Raw genomic sequence first — 25639 nt, 5'->3', positions numbered from 1 at the left:
TAAATCTTTATTTTTTTTTTTTATTTATTTGAGAGAGAGAGAATGAGAGACAGAGAGCATGAGAAGGAGGAAGGTCAGAGGGAGAAGCAGACTCCCCGCTGAGCAGGGAGACCGATGCGGGACTCGATCCCGGGACTCCAGGATCATGACCTGAGCCGAAGGCAGTCGCTTAACCAACTGAGCCACCCAGGCGCCCCTCCATGTCCTTGTTTTTTCCAGCTTCTGGAGATTGCTGGCATGCCTTGACTCACAGCCACTTCCTGTATCTCCCCAATCCCTTGCTTCTGTCATCCCGTCTCCTACTTCTTCATCACGTCTCCTACTTCTTCCATCCCACCTACAAGGACCCTTGTGATTACACTTAGGACCCACTTGGATAATCCAGGACAAGCTTCCCATCATCTTAAGATCCTTAATTACATCTACAATGTTTCTTTTGCCATTTCCGTGCATCCTTGCGCAGGGGCCATGCTAAGCTTCTCTGTATCGTTCCAATTTAGGTATATGTGCTGCCAAAGCCAGAGCTCCTTTTGCCATTTAAAGTAATATTCACAGGGGCATCTGGGTGGCTCAGTCAGTTAAGCATCAGATTCTTGATCTCAGCTCAGGTCTTGATCTCAGGGTTGTGAATTCAAGCCCCATGTTGGGCTCCATGCTGGGTATGGAGCCTACTTAAAAAAAAAAAAAAGAAAGAAAGAAACTTTCACAGATTCTGGGCAATGGGATGTGGGTATCTTTGATGGAGGGGTTATTCAGTCTACCATATGCATCGTTTTAGCAGACTGTAATCGTGGCTGGGTCTGTGGATGTGATGTATCATAATTTCTTATGTATCCTGGTGTAGCATAGCAGTCAGGATTAAGGGTGGGAAATAGAAACCACTTGAGGTCTTCTTTTTTTTTTTGAGTGAACTGTGTGTCCAATGCAGGGCTCACACTCATGACCCAGAGATCAAGAGTCCCATGCTCTACTGCCTGAGCCAGCCAGGCACCCTGAAAAACCACTTGAGGTCTTTTAACACAAAGGGTTTAATACAGGAAATTCACAAGACTGAACTCTGCGGTTGTAGCATGAAAGCAGCCTCGGATTGAGCTGAATGAATGAATGAATGAAGGAGCATGGCCTTATGCCAATAACACTTTATTTACAAAAACAGGCAGTGGGCTGGGTGAGGTCCAGGGGGCAGAGTTTTCCACTCCTGGCGCAGGAGAGCAGGACCAGGACTGGTCCTACAGGAATGACTCTGCAGAACCTGCTCACCAGGGGATCTGAGGCTCCCTGAAATCAAGGTAGGGAGGCGGGAGGTCCTTGACACCTCTGACTTGGGGCACATACCCTGTATCTGCGATCCAGAAATGGAATGCCCCCTTTGTGTCCACCACAACTGCTTTTCAACACCCACCAAGCTTGTCACTGGACAAGGGAATGCAGATTCCAGAACAACAGGTGTTTCTATGCCTGGCTGTGAACAGGGGAAGCAAAAACCAAGACAGCTCCGGTCTCTTCTGCCTTCCAGATGCCCCCAGGACCTCCGTGGGTGCCAGCTGCGGGGAAACTCTGTGAGCCTGGCTGCAGCTTTGCAGCCTCTGCCTAGAAAGAGGTTGGATTGAGGTGGGTTCTGATGTCAACCCACCACTTCCTCCTCGTTTATTCCTGTACTTTATGGTGATGGGAAGAATGGTTGTGTAATTGTAGGATGCATAATTGTGGAACCTATTATATGTAATTGTAGCATTAGGAACACAGTAATTATCATGCAATATAATGAATTATGTAATGAAATGTAATCGCACACAGATCATGAATCACAGAATTGTGTTACACCCTCCAGGAAACTGTTTATCTTGTTTACGTTCCCTGGGTGATCGTGCCATGTTGGCAGGTAGCATGATGAAGAGGGGTGGGGAAAGGGGAGTGAGGTTAGGGTAGATTAAGGGGCGGGGGCGAGAGCAGGACGACAGGGTGAGGTTGAGGCTGGGGGTTCAGGGACAGTGGAGGATGGGTCGTGAGCATGAGGATGGTGCTGGAGTTTAGCTGCAGGTTAGGGGAGGTGAGGAGAAAGAAGCAGGAGGGGGAGTTGGAATAATGGACTAGGTTAGAGGTTGGCAAACTCTGGCCCGAGACTGTCCAGCCACCTGTTTTTCTGTTTAATCTTTAAAATTGAGATGAAATTCGGATAACATAAACTTAGCCATATGCAAGTGGACAATCCTGTGGCACTTAGCACATCCACAGTGTTGTGTAGCCATCACCACCATCCACCTCCAGAAATTTCCATCCTCCCAAACTGGAACTCTGTCCCCATCAGACACAAACTCCCGCTCCCCCTCCCCCAGCCCCCGCCACCCACGGTCCTACTTTCTGCCTCTACGGATTTGGCTACTCAAGTGGGATCATACAGTCTTTGTCCTTTGGTGACCGGCTTCTTTCACTCAGCAGAGTGTCCTCAAGATTCGCCCATGTTGTGGCCTGGGTCAGAATCTCCTTCCTGTTTAAGGCTGAAGTATCTTCCGGTGTGTGGATAAACCGCCTTGCACTGGCCCATTCATCTGTTGATGGACGCTGGCTTGCTTCCATGTTTCGGCTACTGTAAACCATGCTGCTCTGAACATGGGTGTCCAAATATCTCTTCCAGACCCTGCTTTCCATTCTTTGGAGGATATTCCCAGAAGTGGAATTGCTGGGTCACAGGGTAATTCTGTCTTTAATCTCTTTAGGACTCTCTCTCCCGTTTTCCACAAAGGCTGCACCATTTTACACGCTCACCAATAGGACGCGAGCGTTCCAGTTTCCCCACATCCCCAGCGCTTGCTGCCTTCTGGGTTTTTCGGTAGTAGCCATCTTGATGGTATGAGGTAGAATCCTCCATTTTTTAATCCTAAATGTTGTGCTTATTTTTTTTTTTAAGATTTTATTTATTTATTTGACAGAGAGAGAGAGAGACAGCGAGAGCAGGAACACAAGCAGGGGGAGTGGGAGAGGGAGAAGCAGGCTTCCCGTCAAGCAGGGAGTCCGGTGCGGGGCCCGATCTTAGGACCCTGGGATCATGACCTGAGCTGAAGGCAGACGCTTAACCAACTGAACCACCCAGGCGCCCCTATGCTTATTTTTTTTTTAATTAATCACACATGTATCCTGAAACTAGATTTCTTTGTGTATAAATATATGCAGCTGGTTGTTGGGCTTGCTCAACATGGGTCATGCCCTGTGCAGACGTGTAAGATTTACTTTTTCCCAGTCAACATCACACGTCTAACATTCATTCACATACTTTGTCAGAGAAAAGCCTCCCTCGCTCCAGAGAGAAGGGCAGACGTCAACCTGCCCCTTGCCCACGGGTGTGGAGTTGACTACGAGATTCGGTGGATCCAGAGCCAGGCCATTTGGTTCTCGAAGCACAGCAAGCAGCCGGAGTGAGCCTCCGTTCCCAAGCTTTGCGGGTGACACGACGGAGCCCACAGGCTGAGGGACATGGGGCCAAGGGCTGAGCCCCTCTGGTAGCAAGCAGCACATAAGCCCGTCCCCTGGGTCAGGGAGCGAGCAGTCATGCAAAAGTCACGCTGTGTAGCCCACGCGTCTAGCTCCGGAAACTTCTCGGTCTCTGGGAGAGAACAGCTGTGCAGCCTGGCACGGTCAGCAAGGGCGTGCAAGGCCCGTGGCAGGCTGCGTCTTCTGACACCTTGCCCACAGCCCTGGTTTGTCCCTCTCCCCAGCCGTAGAATATTCCCCTGTGTGCAAATCCCATGACATGAGGCTGCCTCCAGCCTTCTTACCCACGTGCAAGATGCATTCGTAGGAGAATTTCTAGGTATAGGTAACTCCCGTGGTTTAACCACTTTGGGTCCTGCTTTTAATTCTTTTGGCTGTTTTTTGTAGCTAAGAGCACTCAGCGAAGTGGCTCCCAGGGGTGGATCTCGTGGCCCTTGCCCTAGACACTCAAATGTAGAAACCACCCCAGATCTTGGGGTGTGTGTATGTGTGTGTGGGGGTGGTCCTTGAATTCCCCTGAGGAAACCCTGAGCTGAGTGAGATTCCATTTCTGCTCCCTGGTGGGATGAAGGCTCAAAACAGAAATTAAATTCAGCGGTAGGGGCACCTGAGTGGCTAAGTCAGTTAAGCATCTGACTCTTGGTTTTGACTCTGGTTGTGATTTCAGGGTCATGGGATTGAGCCCCATGTCCGGCTCTGTGCAGAGTCTGCTTGAGACTCTCTCTTCTTCTCCCTCTGCCCCTCTTGCTCGTGCTCTCTCTTTCTCTCAAATAAATAAATAAATCTTAAAAAAAGAAATTAACTTCAGCTGTAGAAAAATGAGGTTTTGTTCTTTGCATGTTTATGAAATGAGATTCTCACCTGCTATATTTAAAAAAAAAACAAAACAGGTAGGGACCAAAGTGGGACTGGACAGGAACTATCTGAGCACAACCTTGGACTGACGACCCAGAGAAGGGCTGGAGGTAAGAATGGAGCCAGGGGGTGAGACCCTTAGCCCCGGCCTGCTCACCTTGGAGGAGCCCTGAGCAGGAACCCTGGCTATATCAAACTGCACACGATCCCGCAGCCCAGAACATCTCCCAGATGGTATTCACAGGACAGAACCATATCTGTCTCAATGCCGACAGCCTTGCTGACAACGTTGTCCTGAACCTACAGGATGAAAGTGTTACCTGGGACAGTGACAGCCTTGTCAAGGGTAAGAAATGAGCCTGGTGACCAGGAACTCCACCCCCAGAGAAGAAGCAGTTTTGTTTCTCCCCTGGTTTTTGAGGAGCCAGCTTGGGGTCCAGCACACCCCCATCCCACCCCCAGTATCATGTGATGGTCCCTTATGCATCTGTCCTCCCAACACTTCTTGGATGAACAAAGCCTGACCAATTTTTGGGGGGAAGGGTTTTGCGCCTTCCTGTGTTGGCCAGAGGTGTTGGGGGACAGTGTGATTTCTTTCTTTTTCTTTCTTCCTTCCTTCCTTCCTTTCTCCCTTCCTTCCTTTCCTTCCCTTCCTTCCTTCCTTTTTCTTTCTTTCTTTCTTTTCTTTCTTTCTTTCTTTTTCTTTCTTTCTTTCTTCTTTTTCTTTCTTCTTTCTTTTTTCTTTTCTTCTTTCTTTCTTCTGTAAGATTTAATTTAATTTAATTAATTTATTTATTTATTTTAAAGATTTTATTTATTTATTTGCGAGAGAGAGAATGAGAGACAGAGAGCATGAGAGGGAGGAGGGTCAGAGGGAGAAGCAGACTCCCTGCCAAGCAGGGAGCCTGATGTGGGACTCGATCCTGGGACTCCAGGATCATGACCTGAGCCGAAGGCAGTCGCTTAACCAACTGAGCCACCCAGGCGCCCTAAGATTTTATTTGAGAGAGGGACACCTGAGTGGCTCAGTCGGTTAAGCGTCTGCCTTCGGCTCAGGTCATGATCCCAGGGTCTTGGGATCGAGTCCCATGTTGGGCTCCTTGCTCAGCGGGGGGCCTGCTTCTCCCTCTGCCCCTCCCCCTGCTTGCTCTCTCTCTCTCTGACAAATAGATAATAAAACCTTTTAAAAAAGATTTTGAGAGAGAGTCAGCGAGCAAGCACGTGCATGAGCCAGGTAAAGGGCAGAGGGAGAAGCAGACTCCCTATTGAGTGGGGAGCCCAATGGGGGGCTCGATCCCAGGATTCCAGGATCATGACTTGAGCCAAAGGCAAACCGATGGAGCCACCCAAGCGCCCCAGGACAGCGTGATTTCTGAGTGCTTTCCCTCAGTGATTTCGCAACCTCCCTCCAGGTTGGGAGGCAATAACCACCATTCCAGGAATTCTCAATACATTTTTATTACTTAAGCTGGGGAAAACCAAACACAACAGACAACCGTGGGGCTGGAGGTTGAGTGTGTGTCCCAACTTGCTTGAGCTAAGAGCAACAGCGGTCCATGTCCTAGGTTCAGATCCCGGCTCTCCCCGCCCTGCAGCATCTCCCCTCCCTGGGCCTCACTTCTCCTTCTACAAAGCTAGTCGTGCATGAGTTGCGTTCATGGGTGGGAAGTGTGTTCAACAGTGTCTGCGAGTATTAAGGGCTATGTGAGTTTTTCGCCGATTTGGGAACGCAAGAAAGCCACCATGTGTCTGAGGCTGTGTGCTTTTTCTTTTTTTAATGTCTGCTGTTAATAAAATATTTTTACAGAGACCAAAAAGTCGGAATAGTGCAAAACATCTCAACACCATGCATTCATGACGACTTCTCGTTGGTTTTAAACATTTGTTCCAAGTCACATATTTACAGAGAAATGGGGGCATCTGTGCAGATGCCAGACCAACGGGATGGAATTAAAACAAACAAACGAAGAGCATTTTGATTTCACATTTGCAATCACATGCTAAGAGAAGGTGTGTGGAGGAAGAACCTCCCTGAACTGCGCGTCCGGGTTTGGGGGTCTCAGGGGGGCGGGGCCAGGGGTGAAATGTGAGTCCCCCTGGCTGTTTGGCCTGGGATGCACAGGGGATTGGCAGGGGGGACCCTCTGCCTGTGACCTGTGCCTCAAGTGAGCCACTGTGGTTAGGCAGGGCTCGGGGAATGGGGGACACCGTCAACTTGATTTCTCTCTTTAAAAAAAAAAAAAAAGGCAAATAGAAAAGCAATACGTGTCAGCGAAGACGACTTTGGTCCTTGACAATTCTTAGGAAAGGATGTTCAGGGGGCAGACGGTGTCATGACCCGAACCAAACCCCCAGCGAGCTCCCCTCCCGCTCCACTGGGGCAGCAGAGTTTAGGGGCGACTCTGGGCTGTCCCTGCTCTGTCCTGCCCCTCGGTGTCCCCATCTGCAAAATGAACAGTGCAGGGTGTGGGGGACAGAAAGGTCTCTGAGGTCCCAAAGATTTCTAGTTGGGTGTTAAGTTTTTTGCATCTCTGATGGGGGCACGGTGAGGTTTCAGGCTCTGGAGCCCGAGAGGGATTGCAGGTCGAGGCCAGGCACCTGCTCGTTTTACATAAATCCTTCCAGGATGGACTGGTGAGAGCCAGAGAGAACAGTGGGTTCCTCTTCCTTCTAGATCCCCAACTTTTCTCCCCACCTCTTCATCTCAAGATCGCTCTATGTCCCCCCAAGAGACCCTCAAGGTCTCTCTGGGCATGATCTCACCCTCCCAGTTTCTCCCTTTCTCTCTCTTTCCATCCTTCCCTCTTCTTCTCTCTTTGTGTCCTTACTCTGGGACACTGTCCCTCTTGATGGGTGGGGTACAGGGAGAAGGGATCGGCTCTGTCCAAGATGCCCCTCAATGTCACACTCCCCCTCCCACGGGCCAACCCTACTTTTATCCTTTCCCTGAACCATGGAAATCTAGGGCCAGTTCCTGGCATGAAATGAGGTCCAAATACAACCCCGAGACCCCACCAGGGCTCAGAACTTCAGGCACCCCAGGTGAGGTGGTGAGTGGGTTTGGGGAAAACCCTGCTCCTCTCTGAGCCTTGTTCCAATACAGGAACTTCCTAGTTCCAAAGGCTTCCAGGCCCTGAGACTCCTTTCCTGTCTCCTCCTTGTCTGCTCTTGTCCTCTCTCCACTCTGTGTCCTGTGACTCAGCCACAGTCTGGCTGGAGCACCTTCTGTGTGCCCAGGTCTATGTGGGAGGGGAAGGTTGGTATGGACAGACATGGATAGACATGCATGTGGACCCCCCACCCCAAGACATAATTCTACTAGGCATACCCTCCCTGTCATCCCCCTGTGCCCAGTCTGTGCTCAGTGAACTTGGGGCTATCAAGAGGCCTCAAACCCCAGTCTGGGGGAAACAGAGCCTGTCACAGACACCCCCCCAGCCCCCGGCATCAGGGACAGAAGGGAGGGACAGAGGCTGGGGAAGTCCTGAGGAGGAGCAGTGAGGGTTTTCTACAGGTGAGGATATTTGTGATGGGTTTTGAGGGATAAATAGGAGTTCTCTGGGGAAAGAAGACGGAGTAAATTTCCAAAACAGTTCTAGCCTGGGAGTCAGAAAAAGTCATTCAACAAATACTCCCTGAAGCTCCCTCCATGTGCCTGGACTGGCGCTAGGGAACTTTACACACACACACACACACACACACACTCACTCACACACACTGGCAGGCCTTGACCAGAGACTCCCAAGGACTCTTTTGGGAAATAAGTTGGCTCTCTCAGGCAGAAGCTCAGCTCCCCTTTCCCTGCTGGTCATCCATAAATCTTTCAGGGCTCACCCCCGGTCATATTACCTCCCCTTTGGGTGTTGCTGGTGTTCTCAACCCGAATCATCTATCCACCTCACTCCCACCTACCCCTTGGATGGTCTGAATTTAAAATCTCCCTCTCGGTCCATGTGATAGAGATTCTAGGCTCCCTCTTTGCCACCTCCCAGCCTGCCCCTGGCCCCTGCCCCCTCCCCCACCATCCTGTAGCAGAACTTGCATCCTAGTCTCTGGTTCAGAACCTTCAGGCACCCGAACCTGCCTAAATTCAAGGGACATAGAGTACCTCCAGGTAACTCAGAAAACAGTGCCATTTCTTCCAGACTTGTTCACCTGCCAGGAAACCATCAATATAAACATACAACTCTCAATGCCTAGGATTTGCACATGGCCTCCTTAGACATGCCAAACCCTTGGGCAGTGCACAATGGGGACAACTCTACCCAGTGTGGCCCAAGGCTCATCTAAGGGGTAGGTTTGTTTTTTCTTTTTAATGTACCCTCCAAAATCTTTCCAGGAATTAATTTCAGTGTCCCAAAAGCACTTTGTCTCTCCCCCAAACTGCACTGGTCCTTTCTCCATGAGGTGGCCAGAGGGAGATTTTGAAATCTGACCTTCAGACTCTCCTCAGCTCTGCCTGGTCTGACATCTCTGCAGGGCTCCCTGACATCAACACCTCCTCCCTGCTGTCCCCCTCGTCAGCCACTTTGACCTCGCTTGTGCTTCAAGCCTGCCCACCTCAGCCTTTGCACCTACTGTTCCCTCCGCCTGGAGCTTTTTCTCTCTAATCGGTGGTTCCTTCTCCTTTTTCACCTCCTCAGCAAGCCCTCCCTCATGTGCTGTCTGACACAGCCCCCACCACTCCAGGAGCCCAGCTACTCCTCACCCGGCCCCTGTTTTAATTTCTTTCTAGTAACAAGAGAATCCTGTACTTGTCAGTCCCGCAGGGGGGATAAAATGGCACAAAAGCACCCATCCAACGTGGAAAAGCAGATTCAGGGCAAAGACAAGCCAGGACAAACTTTCCCAAAAGGTTCTGCCTGCATGAACTACAATGGGGAAACTTGACTCTGACCAGATTGCCCCACTATTACCTCCTGGAGGAAGAGCTTCAGGCAGGTAGAGGCCCCACCTCTGGTGTTTGAATGAATGAATGAATGAGATTTTGGAGACTAAGCTCCAAGCATGTTTGTATATTTACACACACACATATACACACACCTAGAGTTTCTGGTCTCTTTCTTGCCTACCTGGAGAATTCTGGAAGAGGAAGAAGGGGTTCAAGGTGTGCCTGGGTCCAGGGAATCGCAAATCCTCACTCTTTTTTTGGTGGGAGATCTAGAGTTCTCAGGGAATCTCCCCATAGGTTCCCAGTGGAAAGGGCAGAGGACAGGGGTTTTGCTTGGCAGCCAGACATGGGAGGGGGGCAGTGGGGGCCTTGGCCCAGAACCCCCATCCCTTGTAAGGATTGGGGGAGTTCCCCGGAGGGGGTTAGCAGCAATGGGGAGCTGTGTCGGGTCATCCGATCACAGCCCACCCTTAGATGGGGCACACAGGCCAAAGGGAGCGGGGAGAGGGTGTGGCACTGGGACCTTCAGCAAAGTCTCAAGCAGCTCTCTGGCTCTCAGTTTTGCCATCTGTTAAATGGGTGGGTTGAACTCTATATGAGGATGGAGTATGCTGGGGGAAAGGAGAGGCAAACCCCCATAGGGAAGTGGGGGCAGCGCGGGTGCTTCAGAGCCGTCCACTTGGCCCCCAGGGTTTGGGCGCCCGAGAGCGCATGTGCTTTTGAAATCCCATCCTCCCCCTCCCTCCCTGTTTATTTTTTGCACAAACACGAAAAGACACTCTGGTCCAACCTGGGCCCTCCAACAAGCATCCTAGTGCCTCCAACCCCTAGGCCACCCCAGGGGGCCCTCCAGGAAGCCCGCCCCTCGAGGAAGCTGAGAGTTCCATACTTGGCAATTGGTCTTGGGTCCCAGGGCTTGGGGACCCATCTTATGGCTTTTCCAGGGGACAGGAGGCAGGGCCTCCCCGTACCAGAGCCCCAGGATCTGGCCTCCTCCATAAGGGGCGGGACTCCCTCCCATCCCAGCTCGAAATGTCTCCTAGGCGCTGGGGACTTGGCTTCTAGTAGGGGATGTGGCTTCTTCCTTCATCGCGCCCTAGGGCGTGGCCTCTTGAGGGGGCGGGGCGTCGTCCTTTCACAATTCCCTAGAGGGGTGAGCTAAGTCAAGGGCGCAGGCGCAGCCAGCCCTCTGCACAGAGCCCGGAGACTCGCCCTCTGGGAGGTCCCAGCGCGCAGACGCCGCCCCGCCCCGTGCGCAGGCGCAGTGCTGCACGCCCGCGTGCCCCGCGCTAGGGCGCAGGCGCGGCACCGCCTTCCTCGGCGGAGCGCGTGTCGGACTTGAGCTTGACGAACTCCTTAGCCACCTCGTCATTGCTGCGCTGTGACAGGATGCGCAGCACCGTGAGGCCCGTGTCGTCCATATGGATGCGGCGGCCCAGTGGCAGCCAGCAGGCGGCGCTCCCGCGCTGGGCCAGCTCCCGCAGCTGCAGTACGGCCAGCCCCACCGTGCGGTCTTCGCGCGCGAAGCAGTAGTCCTTGACGCACACCTGCAGCTCGTAGCACTCCGGGCCCGCGTCGGCGCTCAGCGTGCTGCGGGGGCGGGGGGCGGGGCGTGAGGAGAGCCCCGCCTGCCGGGCGCCCACGCCCCTACCGCTGACCCCGCCTCCGCGCCGGGCCACGCCCACATTTCCGGACACACACCCACCCCTGTTCCCCAGTAATATCTCTGTCCTGTCTCTCCTTCCTCCCTTCTTTCCCCACCCCACCTCTAACCGACAACACCCCCACCATCCTACTCCCAAGCCCCGGGCCAAACCACGTCCCCACCCAGGTGACACTCCCCCATGACCCCCTGGCTAGACCATGCTTCCACCCCGCGGTATCTGCGCCCACACCTTTGGCCCGCTGAGCTGCGGCTCCCACCACCCTGTCCCAGATATCGCACCCAGAAGCCCCTTTACCGGGCTCCCACCTGAACCCAAGTTTTCTCCTTGACGTGGCCCCTCTCCCATACTCCCTAGCCCACCCCTCTTACTCCTAAGGTGCTCTCTCCACACGACCTGCCCTCGTGCCTTCACCATGAGTGACCCCCAACACATTCCAGCATGCCTCCCCCTACCCCCAAGCTAGGTCCCCAACGCTGGGCCTCTGCCCCCAGGGGACCTGCCCTGATGGGCCACGCCCACACCGCTCCCCAGAAACACCCTCCTTGACTGTACTCTTAGCCCTCAAGTACTACCGCCCATTCCAGGAGACATCTGCCCCGCAACGAGACCAAGCCCCTGCTCCCAAGCATTGCATCAGGTGTCCTACCACTCCCAGATCCTCTGATCAAGAGCCCTCTTGTCCTCTCCCTAGCTCTGATGCCCCCTTACCCCTCTGCACTTCTGTCCCCCAAGAACACCCCCAACATGATCCTGCTCAAGTGAGGTTTGCACCTGAGCCAAATATCTGCCCACCCCAAGTAATACCCTGATCAGATTTATTTGTGTTCCCTAAGTCATCTGCCCCTCTGGACCCCTGATGCTTCTGATTATGCTCACCAGGAGGCCCCATCTGGATGTGACCACACCGTCACCCACTTGACAGGCATCCCAATGCCCTGGATCACACTCCACTCCTGTCCTCTACCGGTGACTCCTCCAAAGCTGCCCCGACAGCCCTGACAAGGCTCACTGCTGACTCCAGGAGACCTGCCCCCCATGCCCTTGAGACCCTCACCCTTGCCCCATCATGACCTCTCTTGGCCCTTAACCAGACCTGAGTCTCCAGCCCCAGAAATGGCTGTGCCCAACATGCGCCCTCTGCCCAGACTTCCCCTCCTCTTCACAAGCCTTCCTCAACATGTTATATTACATTCACTCCCTCCGCTGGGAACTGCCTGTCTCCCAAAGTGGTTACCCCCCAACCCCTCAAATGTCATTCCTGCACTAAGGTGCCTTCCTTCCCAGTGCCCTCACCTAGGATGTGCCCCTTCTCATTCCTGTGCCCAGGAATCACTGGCCTACCAGTCATCCCTCTTCTAGTGGACCCTGAGGCTCACCCAGCAGATGTCCCCTCCCCATGCTCCCCAAACCATCCTTAGACTCACAACTGGAAGCTCTCGTTGTACTTGGGGGCCCAGCTGTTGTTCTTGGATTTGGTTGCAAATTTTCGTTTCTTGTCACTGAGCTGGGGCCCAATGATGTTGACCTCGATGAATGGCCGGAAAATGCCAGAAGTCTGCCACTTGAGGTCATTGGCAGCCACGACTGTTAGGGGAAGTAGAGGGTAAGACTGTCAGGGTCCCCTAAATACGCAGCTGTGGTTTCAAAGCCTGTCTGAAAGAGTACATTTCCCAGAATGTTCCTATAGCTAAGTGTGGCTATATGACTAAGTTCCAGTCAATGAAATTTCAGTGAAAGAAAGGGATGTGTACAACTTTCAGGTTGTGGCTTAAAAGGCAGGGAGAATGCCCTAAACTTTCTCCTTCTAGCTGCAGGCTGGGATGCTGGTGGGTACTGAGTTTTTTGGTACCATATAGAGGAGGAAAATATATTAGGGATGAAAGTGCAACAAAAGATGGCAGGGGTCCCCAAATCTGTGAAGCCTCCAATGTCAGCTCTGGGCTGTTTGTCCTTGGTTACCTCAGAGAAAATTTCATTCTATCTTGTTTAAGCCACTGTTATTTTAGGCCTTGGTTAAAACAGCTCAATCTGTGTTCTGATTAAAAAAAAAAAAAAAAAAAAAAAGCCAACAAAAGCAAGGCAGAGCTGAGAGATGGAGAAGGTGGAATTAAGTCCCATAACACTGGGCCCCTGGATCCAGCCATGCTTGAAGATGATTTATTTCTACAATTTTCAGTTTTATGAAAACTTTTTTTTTTTAATGAAAAATGCTTTTCTTGCTTAAGCTAATTTGAGTTTGGTTTCTGTCATAGGACCTAGTGAATCCTGGCGAAGGCACTCCCCCTCCCAACTCAGACTACTCACCTTTCACAGTGACCTTGTGTTCCCCAGTTCCCGGATGAGTGAAGAGCTCAACGTGGACTGAAACTTCACCCACAGGGTCTTCCACACCCGAGCCTGGGCGGGGTAGGGGAGGATGCTTGGCATGAGCTCCATTCTTCCCACCCACTCTAAGAGACCTGGACTGCTTCCCACCCACGATGTGCTGGCGGCACCAGGTCATCAGCCCTGACAGGGTGGCAGTGAGGGTGGGGATGTGATGGCAAGCCACATTAGGAAGCCAAGAATGCTGGGTTCAGGCCTTTCACTACCTTGCTGTGTGATCTCAGGCAGATCTCTTAACTTCTCTGAGCTTAAAGCATCTGCCCCCCCATTTTTCTCATTCCACTGATTGCCATGCTGTCAAAACTCAGTCTTCATCTTACACACCATCGTACTCACCCTGGCTTCCTTGGGTCTCATTTTCTCCTCTTGGTTGCCCCAATGCCACACCCTTCAGGTTATCATCCTACATGCCAGCCGCTCCTTCTCACCCTCTTTTGTCACTTCCTCCTTCTCTTTCAATTGTCAAACTGTTGGGACTCCCTTCTTTGTCTCCACTCCCTCTCGAAGTACTCACACACTAGAAAATCCTACTGACTGTACCTTCAAAATACATCCAGAATCTGACCCACCTCCTTGGCTCCATCCTGTTCTGTCCTCCATCATCACATGCCTGGACTATTGCAGTCGTCCCCACCCTGTCTCTGGAATCCTCTCAGCCTCTCTCCATACACCAGCCAGAGAAATCCTATTAGGTTAGCACACTTCCCTCCTCTGCTTAAAACACTTCCATGGCTTCCATCTCCCTCTGAAATAATCAAAGTCCTTTTTGTGACCTGCAATGTCCTACCAATGTGTCCTCGCTATTACCTCTCCTGCCTCACCTCTGTCCACGCTCACCCTCACTCACTCTGCTCTGGCCACACGGGCTTCCTCACTGTTTCTCCAAAACAGTGATAACCTGACCCAGAGTCCTCACTTCTTCTGAAGGGACAGCTTGTAGGGATATCTTTATTTTCCCTGCCCCACTGCTATTCCTCTTTCAATAGAGGATCTCAAGTTTCTTGAGATTGAGAAATGGCCCCCAAGCCCACCTCAGACCTCGTGGCTCCATCTTGCACTTCAGGTATCGCGAAACGAACCAAGGCTGCCCAATCAGAGCATTCCCTGCCCATAATTGCAGTGATTGGCTCAGGAATGGTCATGTGACCCGTGCTGGGCCAATCAGAGTTAGCCCTGGGACTTTGGCTGTAACCCTGAGGAAAGAGTCTGGGACTAAGCTGGCAAGGCTGGCTACCCAATGAGGGGAAAGCCTACATCACAGATGTCTCAACAGAGACCAATGACCAATAACATTGTCGGAGACTCTGGATCCAGCTATTACTGATGTCAACACAGCCCTTAATCTTTCAGTTCCAGGCCCATAAATTCCCTAGTCTGCTTGAGTCTGGCTAAGGTGTGCCTCTGTTTGTGGCCACCACAATGCCCTGATTGATTGGTTCTGGTGGGGTCACTGAAGGGGCAGCTTAAAAGCTTTGTCCTTGTCCCTCTCTCTCTGGTTCTGAAAAGGGCATCCTGTGGGGCCTGGGGACCTGTGACCGCCAGCACCCCCACCAGGTTCCTCCCCTGCCCCTCAGGAAGCTCCCCACACCTTGAGCACCCCATGCACGGGGGGAGGAAGGGGGAGAGTCAGGGGTGGGTGTCCAAGGTTAATCCGGGTTACCTGGCACTGGGTGGGAAGTGACTGAGGCTCAGGGGACAGAGAGGCCTGGAGACCCCCCATCACCCCACTACTGGGGCGTGCACCCCCCCATCCTTGCTGCCCACCCCAGGCCACCTTCCTTGTCATCTCAGGCTCCGGCTCCCCCCTCCCCCCAACCAGTCACATGCTCAGCCTCACCTCCCCCCACCCCAAGGCTGATGCTTCACAGCAAGCTCAATCCGGGCCAGACTGAGGGTGCCAGGGGGGGAGTTGGACAGTGGTGGGTGGGGTGAGGGGTCAGACCATGGCCAAAGCTAGTAAGAAGGGGGAGGAGGGCAATGCTGGGCGCCCCCATCCCGTGGTTTGCTGGCTCCAAGGGGAAGGGTCTTTCCCGGCCTCTCTGTGCTTACCCCAATCCCACCCCTCCCCAAGTCCCTGGCCCCCTGTAGGGGAAGGTTCCTTGGGCAAGTGGCTTAATCTCCTTTGAGACTCAGCTTCCTCATCTATGGAATGATGGACCGCCCTGTGGGGCAAGTGGGAGAAATCTTTTCAAGAATCCCTGAGAAATGCTTCTTGGCACAAGCGCTGGCTCAGAGTTAGAGCCTGAAAACTTAGTTTTCTATGCTTGGAAGAGTGACACCAGTAATAATAATAATAATAATAATAATAATAACAATAACAACAACAACAAACATTTCCTGGGATCTACTACATGTATTACAGGTCGGGAACTGCTCTAAATTTAATTCATCTAATCCTAAAAATAATCTTATGAATTAGGGCCCTTGACTGTTCCCATTTTACAGATGGGAAAGCTGAGACTCAGGGAGGCGAGATGCTCCCGCAGGTGCCCAGCCGCCAGAGTGGCGGAGCTGGGATCGGAGCCCACTGGGATCTGAGCCCACTATTAACCGTGCAGGCGCTGTCCGGGGTACCCGGGATCTGGCTTAAGAGATGCACCTAGGAAGAAGCGGATTCCGACTCGAATCGCTTCTCCGTCCCTGCGTGGAACCAGCAAGCCGTCCTTCCCCCTCGTCCACCTAGGCCCCCACAGCTGGGCCGGCCTGGGCGGGGCCCGGCAGGCAGGGGAGGCGGAAGGACGGGCCTTTTACTAGCCGGGGCCGGGAGGGGCGCAGGCACCGGGCACCGGGCGCGGGCGGGCGGGCGGGCGGCGGAGGCACGTACCCTTCTCAGGATAAATGTCTTCACTAAGGGTAAACCTAGTCCCTTTTCCACCATGGACTAATCACGGGGGAAGGTGGAGAAAGGAGGGAAGGGAGGGGTGGGGGGAGAGACGAGCGAGTGAGAGGCGAGGATGGAGGGCGAGTGTGTGTGGCGGGGAGCAGGGGAGGCGCGGAGAGGGGGCAGCGAGTGAGAGGGAGGAGAAACAAGAGAGAGAGAAACGTCAGCTGCAGACGGACGGACAGACAGCCTCCCGCTCCGGGGGGACACCAGGGACACCAAAAGCAGCAGCTTGGACTGGGCACGAGGCTGAGCACGGAGGCCCGACGCCCAGGGAGGGCCCTAGGCCCTGGGCTGACGGGGGGGGGGAGGGCGAGGGGGGAAGGGGGCCGCTCCCCTCCCCCCAGCTTCTGGCTTGATGGCCGCTCTCCCTCCCACCGCATTGCCAGAACTAAGGCTGGGTCAGCCGCCAAACTTCTCTCCCTTTTCTTAGGGCCAGTTTTGAATTGGAGGGGGGTCCCCAGGGGGGAGTCCTGCTCTCCCCAGCCCCAGCTGCTGTGTGTGAACTCAGAGAGGGACAGGAGACAGAGGCAAGAGACGAGACAGAGAAAGACAGAATTTGAGAAACGGAAACTCCCTCTCCGTCCACTCCTCCAGGTCGGGGTCCCTCCCATCCCTGGGGCTGTCAATCATTCCTTTGCCGCATGACGTCATAGGCCCCGCCCCGCCCAGAGCTGTCAACCACTCCCTGGATCCAGAACTTCCAAGTCCCGTCCCTAGGAGCTTTCAATCACTCCCTAGTCTTGCCTTCAAAGAGGTCCCGCCCCCCAGCTTTCAATCACCTACTGGCCCCGTGTTGTCACAGATTCTCCCAGGAGATGCCAATCACCTCCTGGCCCAATGACGTTAGAGGTCCCGCCCCCCAGTAGTCGTTCACTCATTGGCCGCGCGCCATCACGGAGCTCAGGAGCTCCCGGGAGCCGCCAATTGCCCCGGCCCATGACGTCACAGAGGAGGTGAGTCAGTGGCAGCCTCACAGGCTAGGGGCTGGGTTGCCACGCCGCTTACCCTGGGCCGCTTGCGTCTGCACGAAGGTCTTGATGAGCAGGTCCGTGGCCTGCGTGTAGAGGGACAGGGCATAGCGCAGGGACTGCAGGTCTGGGCTCTTCTCCAGGAAGGTCTTCTTGAGGCCCACGCCACCTGCGTGGAAGTATTGCTGTGCAGGACGAGGTGCGGAGAGGCGAAATTAGTTAGGCAGCCCCAATACCCCCTCCCCAACCCCGCCGCCCTCCAGTGGTTCTGTGTTGGGTGACGGGGGCGGGGCGGGGTGGGGGTGGGGGTGGGGGTGATGTGCTTCAAAACACCCAAGTCGGGCTCTGCCACGCCCCCACCTCCACCCCTGCCCCAAACCCGCCGGTGGGCTTCTGGCACCCTCAAAATAATACCCATGCTTCTCGCCTCTCCTCAAGCCCTTTGTGGCCCCAACCCTGCAACCTCCCAGCCTTCTCTCAAAACGTCTTCCCTAGAACGTACGTGCCTCAGGGTCTTTGCACTTACTGTGCTCGCTGGTGGGACGCCCCCCCCCAACCCCCCCCCGCCCCGCCCCGCAACTTCAAACACCTTATTTTGCCATGACTAGCTCCTTGTCCTCCTTTGGTTAAGATCTCAAAGAGCTTTCCTTGACCACTCTCCTTAATATGTTGCCAACCCTATTCCACTATAATTATTTTGGCAAAAATTTCCTTCAAAGTAGTTTTCATTTCGGGATGCCTGGGTGGCTCAGTCGGTTAAGCGTCTGCCTTCGGCTCAGGTCATGATCCCGGGGTCCTGGGATCGAGTCCCGCATCGGGCTCCCTGCTCCGCGGGGAGCCTGCTTCTCCCTCTGCCTCTGTCTCTCTCTCTCTGTCTCTCATGAATAAATAAATAAAATCTTTAAAAAAAAAAAAAGTAGTTTTCATTTCATGGAGACCATGGTCCCTTTCATCGAGTTCTTGCATGGGCTGGTCCTCTGCCTAGAATGCTTTGTTTGCTTTGCCTTGCAAACTCCTATGCATTCCTCAAGACCCACCTCCCACATGCCTTCTTTCCAAAAGCCCTCGCTTCTCCTTCCCTGGGCTCCCCCAGCTCCCAGCCTTCCTTCTACCCTGCCCTGACCCCACAGAGCTGGGGCTGTCTGTATCTGGCTGGCCCCCTGAATCTAGGGCTCCTCAGGGCCCTGCCACCAGCCAGCCTGGAACTGACAGAAGAGTCATCAGGGAGTGTTTATAAATTGAATGAAGTAAGGTGGGTTCGAGCCTAGGTCCATGTCTACACCAGTCACACCCTTTGCCTGGGATGGGACAGGGGTGGGACCTCTCACCTTGATGGTGTCCAGGGCCAGTTCGACTACTGCACACTGCTTTGGGGTCAAGCTCTTGGCTTCTTCCCGTACCATGTGGTCCTGGATGGATGGAGAGAGGGCTCAGATGGGCAGAGCAGGCCCCACCTTAGGGATCTGCCTGTCTATGGGCCTCATCCCTGTAAAACTCTGATGAGTTGGGTAGTGGGTCTGTCTTTTCATCATTGTGTCCCTGGTACCTAGCATGTGACCGGCACACAGCACGTGCTCAATATTTGTTGAATAAATGATTTGTATCCTTGATCAAGCTGTATCTGAAGCTGAATTTTGCAGATCTTTCCAACACACTGGAGCAAATAAATTGTGCTTAAATCAGTCTGAGTAGGGTTTCTGTCTCTTGACACATCACCATTCTGGGACCTTCCCCCTAGGAAGCTTCTCCACCCCAATCTCCTGCCCTCTGCTCTTGGCCTCACCTTGAGTTTAGACAGCTGACCCAGCTCTTTGGCTGCATTGAAGATCATCTGGGTTCCCTGCAGGTAACAACAGTCACAGCCAAGGTGAGGGTGGGGGGTCCTCCAGTCTAATCCCCACAGCCCTACTGACACCCTAGCCCTGGACACCATCTTGGTTCTTGTCCAGAGGCTCTGGGCAGGGCAAGGGTTGTGTCCCTGGGGCAGAGGTCTGGAGCTCCCCCTCAGGAAGAGCTGAGGAGGAGGTGGTGACTTTGTCCCTGCAAATCCCAGTGTGGGCACACTACCCACCCTCTCACCTCCACCAGGACCCCAGGTTTTTGGGACAGAGAAGAAAGAGAGTGGGCAGTGAGGAGCCATGGGTGTAGGAAGCCCCAGATGGTGTTTATCGGTATGGGGCAGGCTTAACAACCCAAAGTCAGGGGGTTTTAAGAAAACTATGGGATGGGCTCTGGTGACCCCACCACTCCCGGGGCCCAATGCCTCTGTGGGAGAATTTCCCCAGTCATCTGGGTGGCTGTTAGTCTGACCTTGTAAAAGGAAGAATCCTCCCCACCAACACACACCTCAGCACCCATCCCCCACCCCACCCAAAACAGACACCAGCAAGATGGCATCCTGGTTATGGCTCCAATGAGCCGGGTGGGCCTGGGTTCAAATCCCAGCTCTGCTGTGTGGCCCTGGGCAAGTCACTTAACCTCTCTGAACCTCAGCTTTCCCATCCAGTTGGGGAAAATAATATCCACTTCATGGTTTAGCTGAGGCTAAATATGTCTTTGTTCAATGTACACTCTTATTATCTTATCATCTGGTCTCAAGATCATGAGCAGTGCTGGGGGCAATGGTCGGCCTGGAAGCCACGAGTCCTGCCTCCTCCAATCACTGTGCTGGGTGACCTAAGGCATGTCCTTGGACTTTTCTGGGGCTCAGTTTCCTTCCCTGGTTAACAGGGGCACCTACACTAGCTTAGGGGATGCGGTAGGCCTAAGTATCAATGAGGTCCTGCATTTACTGGGCCCTGGGGTGGTCTGGGGTCCTGAGCAGGGCTAGGCGGGAAGGAGGGCCATTTACAGCTGGGATGCTTGGAATCACATTGATGGTCTACCAGCTGGTCAGTGGGAACTGGTTATCCTGCAGCTACTAATATTGTTACTATCATCCTGGCTGTTGCTACTCTTTTGATTCCTTGTCTGTGATTCCCTGAGGCTGTCCTGAGGCACAGCTACTTAAGAGCCCAGCTGTCTGGTCCTTGGTTTCCCCTGCCACACCCTCCTCCCCTCCTGCCTCCCTCCCACCCACCACCCCTCACAAGCAAACCAGACAAACAAAGGAAGAAGAGACCACAGATGGGTTCACAGTGCGCCCCCAGACGGCACGGACCACAGAGATGGAAGGAGGCACAGGGTGGGGAGGGGGTGGGGGGTGGGAGCCAGACAGACAGTGAGAGGCTGGTCTTACATCTGAGTGGCTTGGCAATTTCACCCTGCCCTGTGGAGAGAATCAGGCGGAGGTCAGAGTTTGGGTGGCTATTGGGAGGATGTTCACTGGGGCTTCCCTGCCCCCTCAAAGCACAGTCCCGCTCCCCAACCCACAAGCTGCCCCCCAGGTCCTGAGTCTAACACTGAGCCCCCTCCCCAGCTAGGCGCCTTCCCTTGTCTCCCACTGGGGACTCCGGCCAGACTCCGGACTGCCAGGAGGCTACAACCAGCCCATCACCTGGGGACAGCCTGCCTAGGGATGGGGTACCTTGCGGAGGGGGAGAGAAGAGAAAGGGCTTGGGTTTCTCTCCTCCCCCAACCTCCAAGACTTTTCCCAGCAGGCCTGACTCTAAAAGAAGTGTACTTATAGGTATCACAAGTTCCCTCAATGTAGAGACACACACCCGAGTACATCCACGCAAGTGCAGAAAGTTTACACGCACACCCACCTGGATCAGCACACATACACACAGAACTCACACACTAAAATATACACATGCACTCCTAAACACTTGCACATGTGTGCACAATCACACACATAAACTCACACACTCACCCCCACATGGATGCACTTACATGTACATGGTGATTGGAAAATTGAATGTGCCCCCCCAAAGGGCTGGATGAGCGAGTAGGGAAGCCCTACAACCCATGTTCATGAAGCGGAGACCCCAGTTGTGTGCTCACAGGTATGCTAGTTCCTGCATGAATGCACAGCAAAGGCAACTGTTCATATGTTGCCACAGCTCCCATCTCCTTACAACAAACACCCCTTAGAACAACAACAACAAAATCTACATGAAAAACAACACACATCTCAGTCCAGGGCAGTGGTCCAGTCAGTGTCTGGGCCCTTCTCAAAGCCACAGAATTCAGCTGAGCCCAGGGCTGAGATAAGCACTATGGGTTTTGTTATGAGAGGGTGGGAGCTGTTTGTACACACGTTTGCTCACATGGGCACACACACTCCAAGCCATGTCCCTGGAGAATCAACTCATCTCTGATTTCTGGTTTTGTGGGACTTGGTTAGGACACCTGCCTTTACCTGTGATCCCCATTTGACCTTCCTACCCATGCACATGAACACACACATGCACACACACACCCAGACACCAGAGCTCAGGACCTCAGCACAGATGAGGCCCTCATTACCTTTTCTAATCCCTTGCCATGTTTTCTCAAGAGGTTGCCCTGCAGAGACAATGTCACAGGGTGATCAACCTGGCAAGCCATGTGAGGTGGGAACCCAGGGTGATCACACATGTACTCATGGGGACAGGAGGTAAAGGACATCTATACTGCACAGGGGGCTGATGGCTGGGTTGCAGGGGGGAAAGTGTGCGTACCTTAATGACCAATTCTTAAAAGCTATGAGAGTCAGAGAGACAGCAAAGAGAGAGAGGAGAAATAGAAATACAGAGCCAGAGAGAAAGAAGAGAAGTCACTGCCAAAATATAATTCATTTATGTTTACTGTATATATGAGGATCTTGTTTCTTGGGTCAACAGGAAATCAAACGGGCTCCAAATTCAGACAGACCTGAATTTGAAACCTGACTCTGGCATATGTTTACTATGTGGCCTTGAGCAAGTGACTCCTCTTCTCTGAGCATCAGCTTTCCTCATCTGCAAAACGGGAATAATAATATCTACCTCACTCAAAGGGTTGTCATGAAGGTGGGCTGTAAGAGCAGCTATGAAGTCTAGCATACAAACGCATCATCAATAAATGTGAATCCCTTTAGCTCCTTGCCCACAAATGCATTGTCTGCTGTTGGGTATGCTGCCACCAAGTGCTTACAGCCAAAGACCCAGACTGCAGCCATCAAGAAATTAGATGAGCACTTGTGAACTTTTGACAGGTGAAATCTTATAATAACCTGTCTTGTCCACAAAGGGCGACTCTGAAGTGGTTTTATTGATCTCTATCCTACTATGTGTTTACCTATTACCACCACCAGCAACAATATCAGCTCTAATTTAGTGAGCACTGCCTCAGGTAGTCATAAAGATGAGCACTTTATTGCATCATCCCATTTGGTTCGCACAACTCTCTGAGGGTTACTGCAGTTAACTCCTTTTTCCAGACAAGGAAATGGAGATTGGGAGGTGAAGTGAATTCCCAAGGTCACAGAGAGTGTGGCTGGGCTGGGATTTGACGCCAAGTCTGCCTGACACCAAAGTCACAAATGCTGTCTCCCACCTGGGTGCCTGGGTGTGTGTCTGGGATTCACGTGGTCCTGTGGTGGGAGTGGGAAGGCAGGGGTGGTGGGGGGTCGGCGCTGAACAGCTGAGTAGGGGGACCCGGGTGGTAAGGGCCTGTATTTTGGGTGGCTGCTAACAGCTCAGAGCCCAGAGGGGAGGTTAGAGGAACTCCGTTGACTTTTAACCTCCTTCTAGCTTCGGGGAGAGACAAATATCCTGGTGGAGTCTGAGCGTGGGAGTAAGGGTGAATTCCAACTAAAGGATGAGGTCAGATGTGAAGGTGCTGGGCTCAGGGTTTGGGGTTTGGGAGCCGGCAGGCACCTCCTCTGTACTTAAAACGGGGCGGGGGTGGGTGGGCGTGGCCTCCCTCCCGCCAGGCCCCGCCCCCTCCCCATGCCCCGCCCCAGACAAACACAGGCACATCTAGGCGGGAAGTGGGACAGTGGGTGGGGGGCCGGTGGGTGAGGAGGGGGCGCTGGGTGGGGTGGATGCAGCCACGCGGTGGGCCGAGTCCAGACACAGAGCGGACGGACAGACAGACGGACAGAAGGGCCTCTACTTACGATCATCTGTCAGCCGCGACGGGGGCGGGGTGGTGGGGAGGGGGGGAATAAGTCACCATGAGTCTCCCAGGAAGGCCAGGGAGGGGACGGAGACGGCACCGAGGGGCGGACCCCGTGCCCCTGCCCAGCCCAGAGGAGACAGACAGGTCCAAAGCCTCCCGCACCATCGTTGCCTCTTGGCGGCCCTGCCCACCCTCCCCAAGCCTCCCCCACCCCGTCCCCAGGAACGTCTTCTCGCTCTGTGCTGTGCCAGCAACCCGTGTGCCATTGCTGTCCTCAGGCCCCCACACCTCCCTGGAGGAACCCAAGCCCAGCCACACCCCTCCGCAGAAGTTGCGGTCCACCCAATCCCACCTGGAAGCCTGATCCCTGGAGATCAGGATCTCTGGGCTTTTCCCAGAAGGTTTCCAGAGGCATGATCCTGGTCTCTGGATGAATGCTGACCTCTGCTTGACCTCTCTGACCTTAGATGCTCTCTGTGACCTCTGGCTGACCTCTGGGAGCTGTCTGTTCTATTGGTCTCTGATCTTCAAAGTCCATGGTATCTCCCCTCCTTGTCTCTTGATTGACCCTAAGAGCCCTCTGATGAACCCATTGACCCCTATGACCTCTGTGATCCCCAAGCTGACCTCTTTATTTTCTGGGTGATCTCTGACCTTCATATGCCCTCTTGACCCACATGTGACCTCTATGTCCCTTAGACATCTCTTAACACTACTTGACTTCTTTGACATTTATCTATCTGACCCATGAATGACCTCTTTGATTCTTTGATGACTTTTGACCCATATGTGATCTCTCTGATCTTTGAATGGCCCCACTGACCTCTGAGCCCCAATGCCTTTGGCATCAAGTTCTCTGGGCTCCCACAGGGGAGGTGGCCCAGGAATCCCCTCTGGCCCCCTATGGGCCTCACCGTCTGGTCAGTGAGGGGTGGCAGGACGATGGTCTTCTCCATGGTGTTCATGACCAGCTTCCATAACTCCTTTAGCACCCTCTTCAGCACCGTCTTCTCACAGATTTTGGCAAAGAGAGTCAGGCTGGAGGCGAGGGGCAAGTCTGAGAGATGGCCCAGCTGGCCCTAACCCGAAGAGCCCCTTTCCCTCAACAAATGGGCAAGGCGGGAAAATGCTCCATGGATACACAAGAGGACACAGAGCCTGTACAGGGACCACTAAATGGGGTCTGATGAGACCCCATTGATCAGAATGGTCTGATGGGGTTATGATGTGTGACACACATGAAGAGTAAATGATGGCTGGACTGGTCAGCAGGGACCAGGCTAGAAAGGGACTCAACACCTGGGAGGAAGACCTGGGCCTTAGCATGAGGGCAGTGGGGATCCATGGAGTGCTCAAGAGAGACACAGCCAGGCTTCCCTGTTCGAAAGAACAGAGTGGGCGGTAAACTGGAATAGGAAGGCTGGAGACTAGGGACTGTGAGAGGACTGGGGCCATGCTCAGTCAGAGAGGAAGGGAATGGTGGGAGGAGGGCAAACTTGAGAGGGTAAACAACAAAGAATTCATGGCATGGGGGGTGGAAGGAGACAGAATAATCCACCATGATCCATCCAGCAACTGACCCTCCCATCCACCAAATTATCCCTCCCCCTAACTTTCTTTAATGACCCCTCCATCTTTTTCCTTCCCCCCTCCTCCCTGCTTCTTCCCTCCCATCCATCCTTCTACCCATCCATCCATCCTCCATCCTCCCTCCCTCCCTTCTTTCCTTACACCCATGCATCCATCCTTTCATCTACACTTCCATTCATTTATCCTTATTTCAATCGATTGATCCATCCATCCATCCATCCATCCATCCAGTTATTCATCCATGCAAATACTTACCTAACTTCATCTACCCATCCATCTGTCCATCCATCCCTCCTTTTATCAATATATCCTCCATCTAAACTTCTAAGCATTTATCTTTTAATCTACCCATCAATCCGCCCACCCATTCTCATGTCATCTATCCATCCAACCACCGTCAATTAACACATAAAAAGGACTCACCAGTCCTTCCAATCATTTACCCACCCATCTTTCCATCCCTTCATACCTCCACCCACCTACCCATCCAAACCATCCAACCACCACCCAGCAAACATGTCCTGAGTGTTCTCTCCAGGCCAGCCCTGAGTCTCTAAAGCCCCATCCCTAACCTCTTCCTGGCCATCCTAGTCCACCCAGCCTGGCTTACTTGCTGTCCAGCAGGTCCATGATGGGTTGCAGCACATTGTCAGCATCCTGGGCCACGCTGCTGCAGGCACTGGCTGGCACATTGCCCGTTCCCTTCACCTGGCTGAGGATGTCGCCCATCTGCTTGACACACTCCTCGATGTGTGGCTGGAAGCTGGGGGCACAGAGGGGAGGAGCTCAGACCAGACTCTCCAGGCCTCCCAGAGAAAGGGCCAGATGAGGCCTCAAAAGCTGACCATGGACCTTGATGTTTTATCCTGAGCATCAAGGAGCC

General features: G+C 53.4%; 1 protein-coding gene and 1 non-coding gene across 2 annotated transcripts in view; both read right to left on the bottom strand.

Annotated features, from left to right (window-relative positions):
• Positions 1-418: 418 nt before the first annotated feature.
• LOC118006118 lies at positions 419-527 on the bottom strand. The gene has a single exon (XR_004677953.1). It is a non-coding gene; the product is annotated as a U6 spliceosomal RNA (small nuclear RNA).
• Positions 528-10524: 9997 nt separating this feature from the next.
• Positions 10525-25639, bottom strand: part of UNC13A (unc-13 homolog A) — a 58556-nt gene continuing 43441 nt past the window's right edge. The window contains exons 34-44 of the mRNA XM_034996563.1: positions 25367-25519; positions 24081-24204; positions 23165-23170; positions 21550-21588; positions 20378-20407; positions 18923-18979; positions 18468-18548; positions 17177-17324; positions 13207-13299; positions 12327-12486; positions 10525-10825 (exon numbers count right to left, since the gene is read on the bottom strand). Of these exons, the coding sequence (XP_034852454.1) occupies positions 10525-10825; positions 12327-12486; positions 13207-13299; positions 17177-17324; positions 18468-18548; positions 18923-18979; positions 20378-20407; positions 21550-21588; positions 23165-23170; positions 24081-24204; positions 25367-25519 (1192 nt within the window). The remainder of the gene's footprint in view (positions 10826-12326; positions 12487-13206; positions 13300-17176; positions 17325-18467; positions 18549-18922; positions 18980-20377; positions 20408-21549; positions 21589-23164; positions 23171-24080; positions 24205-25366; positions 25520-25639) is intronic.

This window comes from Mirounga leonina, unplaced genomic scaffold, assembly GCF_011800145.1.
Source record: "Mirounga leonina isolate KUSES-001 unplaced genomic scaffold, KU_Mleo_1.0 Mir_94, whole genome shotgun sequence".
NCBI lineage: Eukaryota > Metazoa > Chordata > Mammalia > Carnivora > Phocidae > Mirounga > Mirounga leonina.
This window is presented reverse-complemented; position numbering and strand designations above follow the sequence as displayed.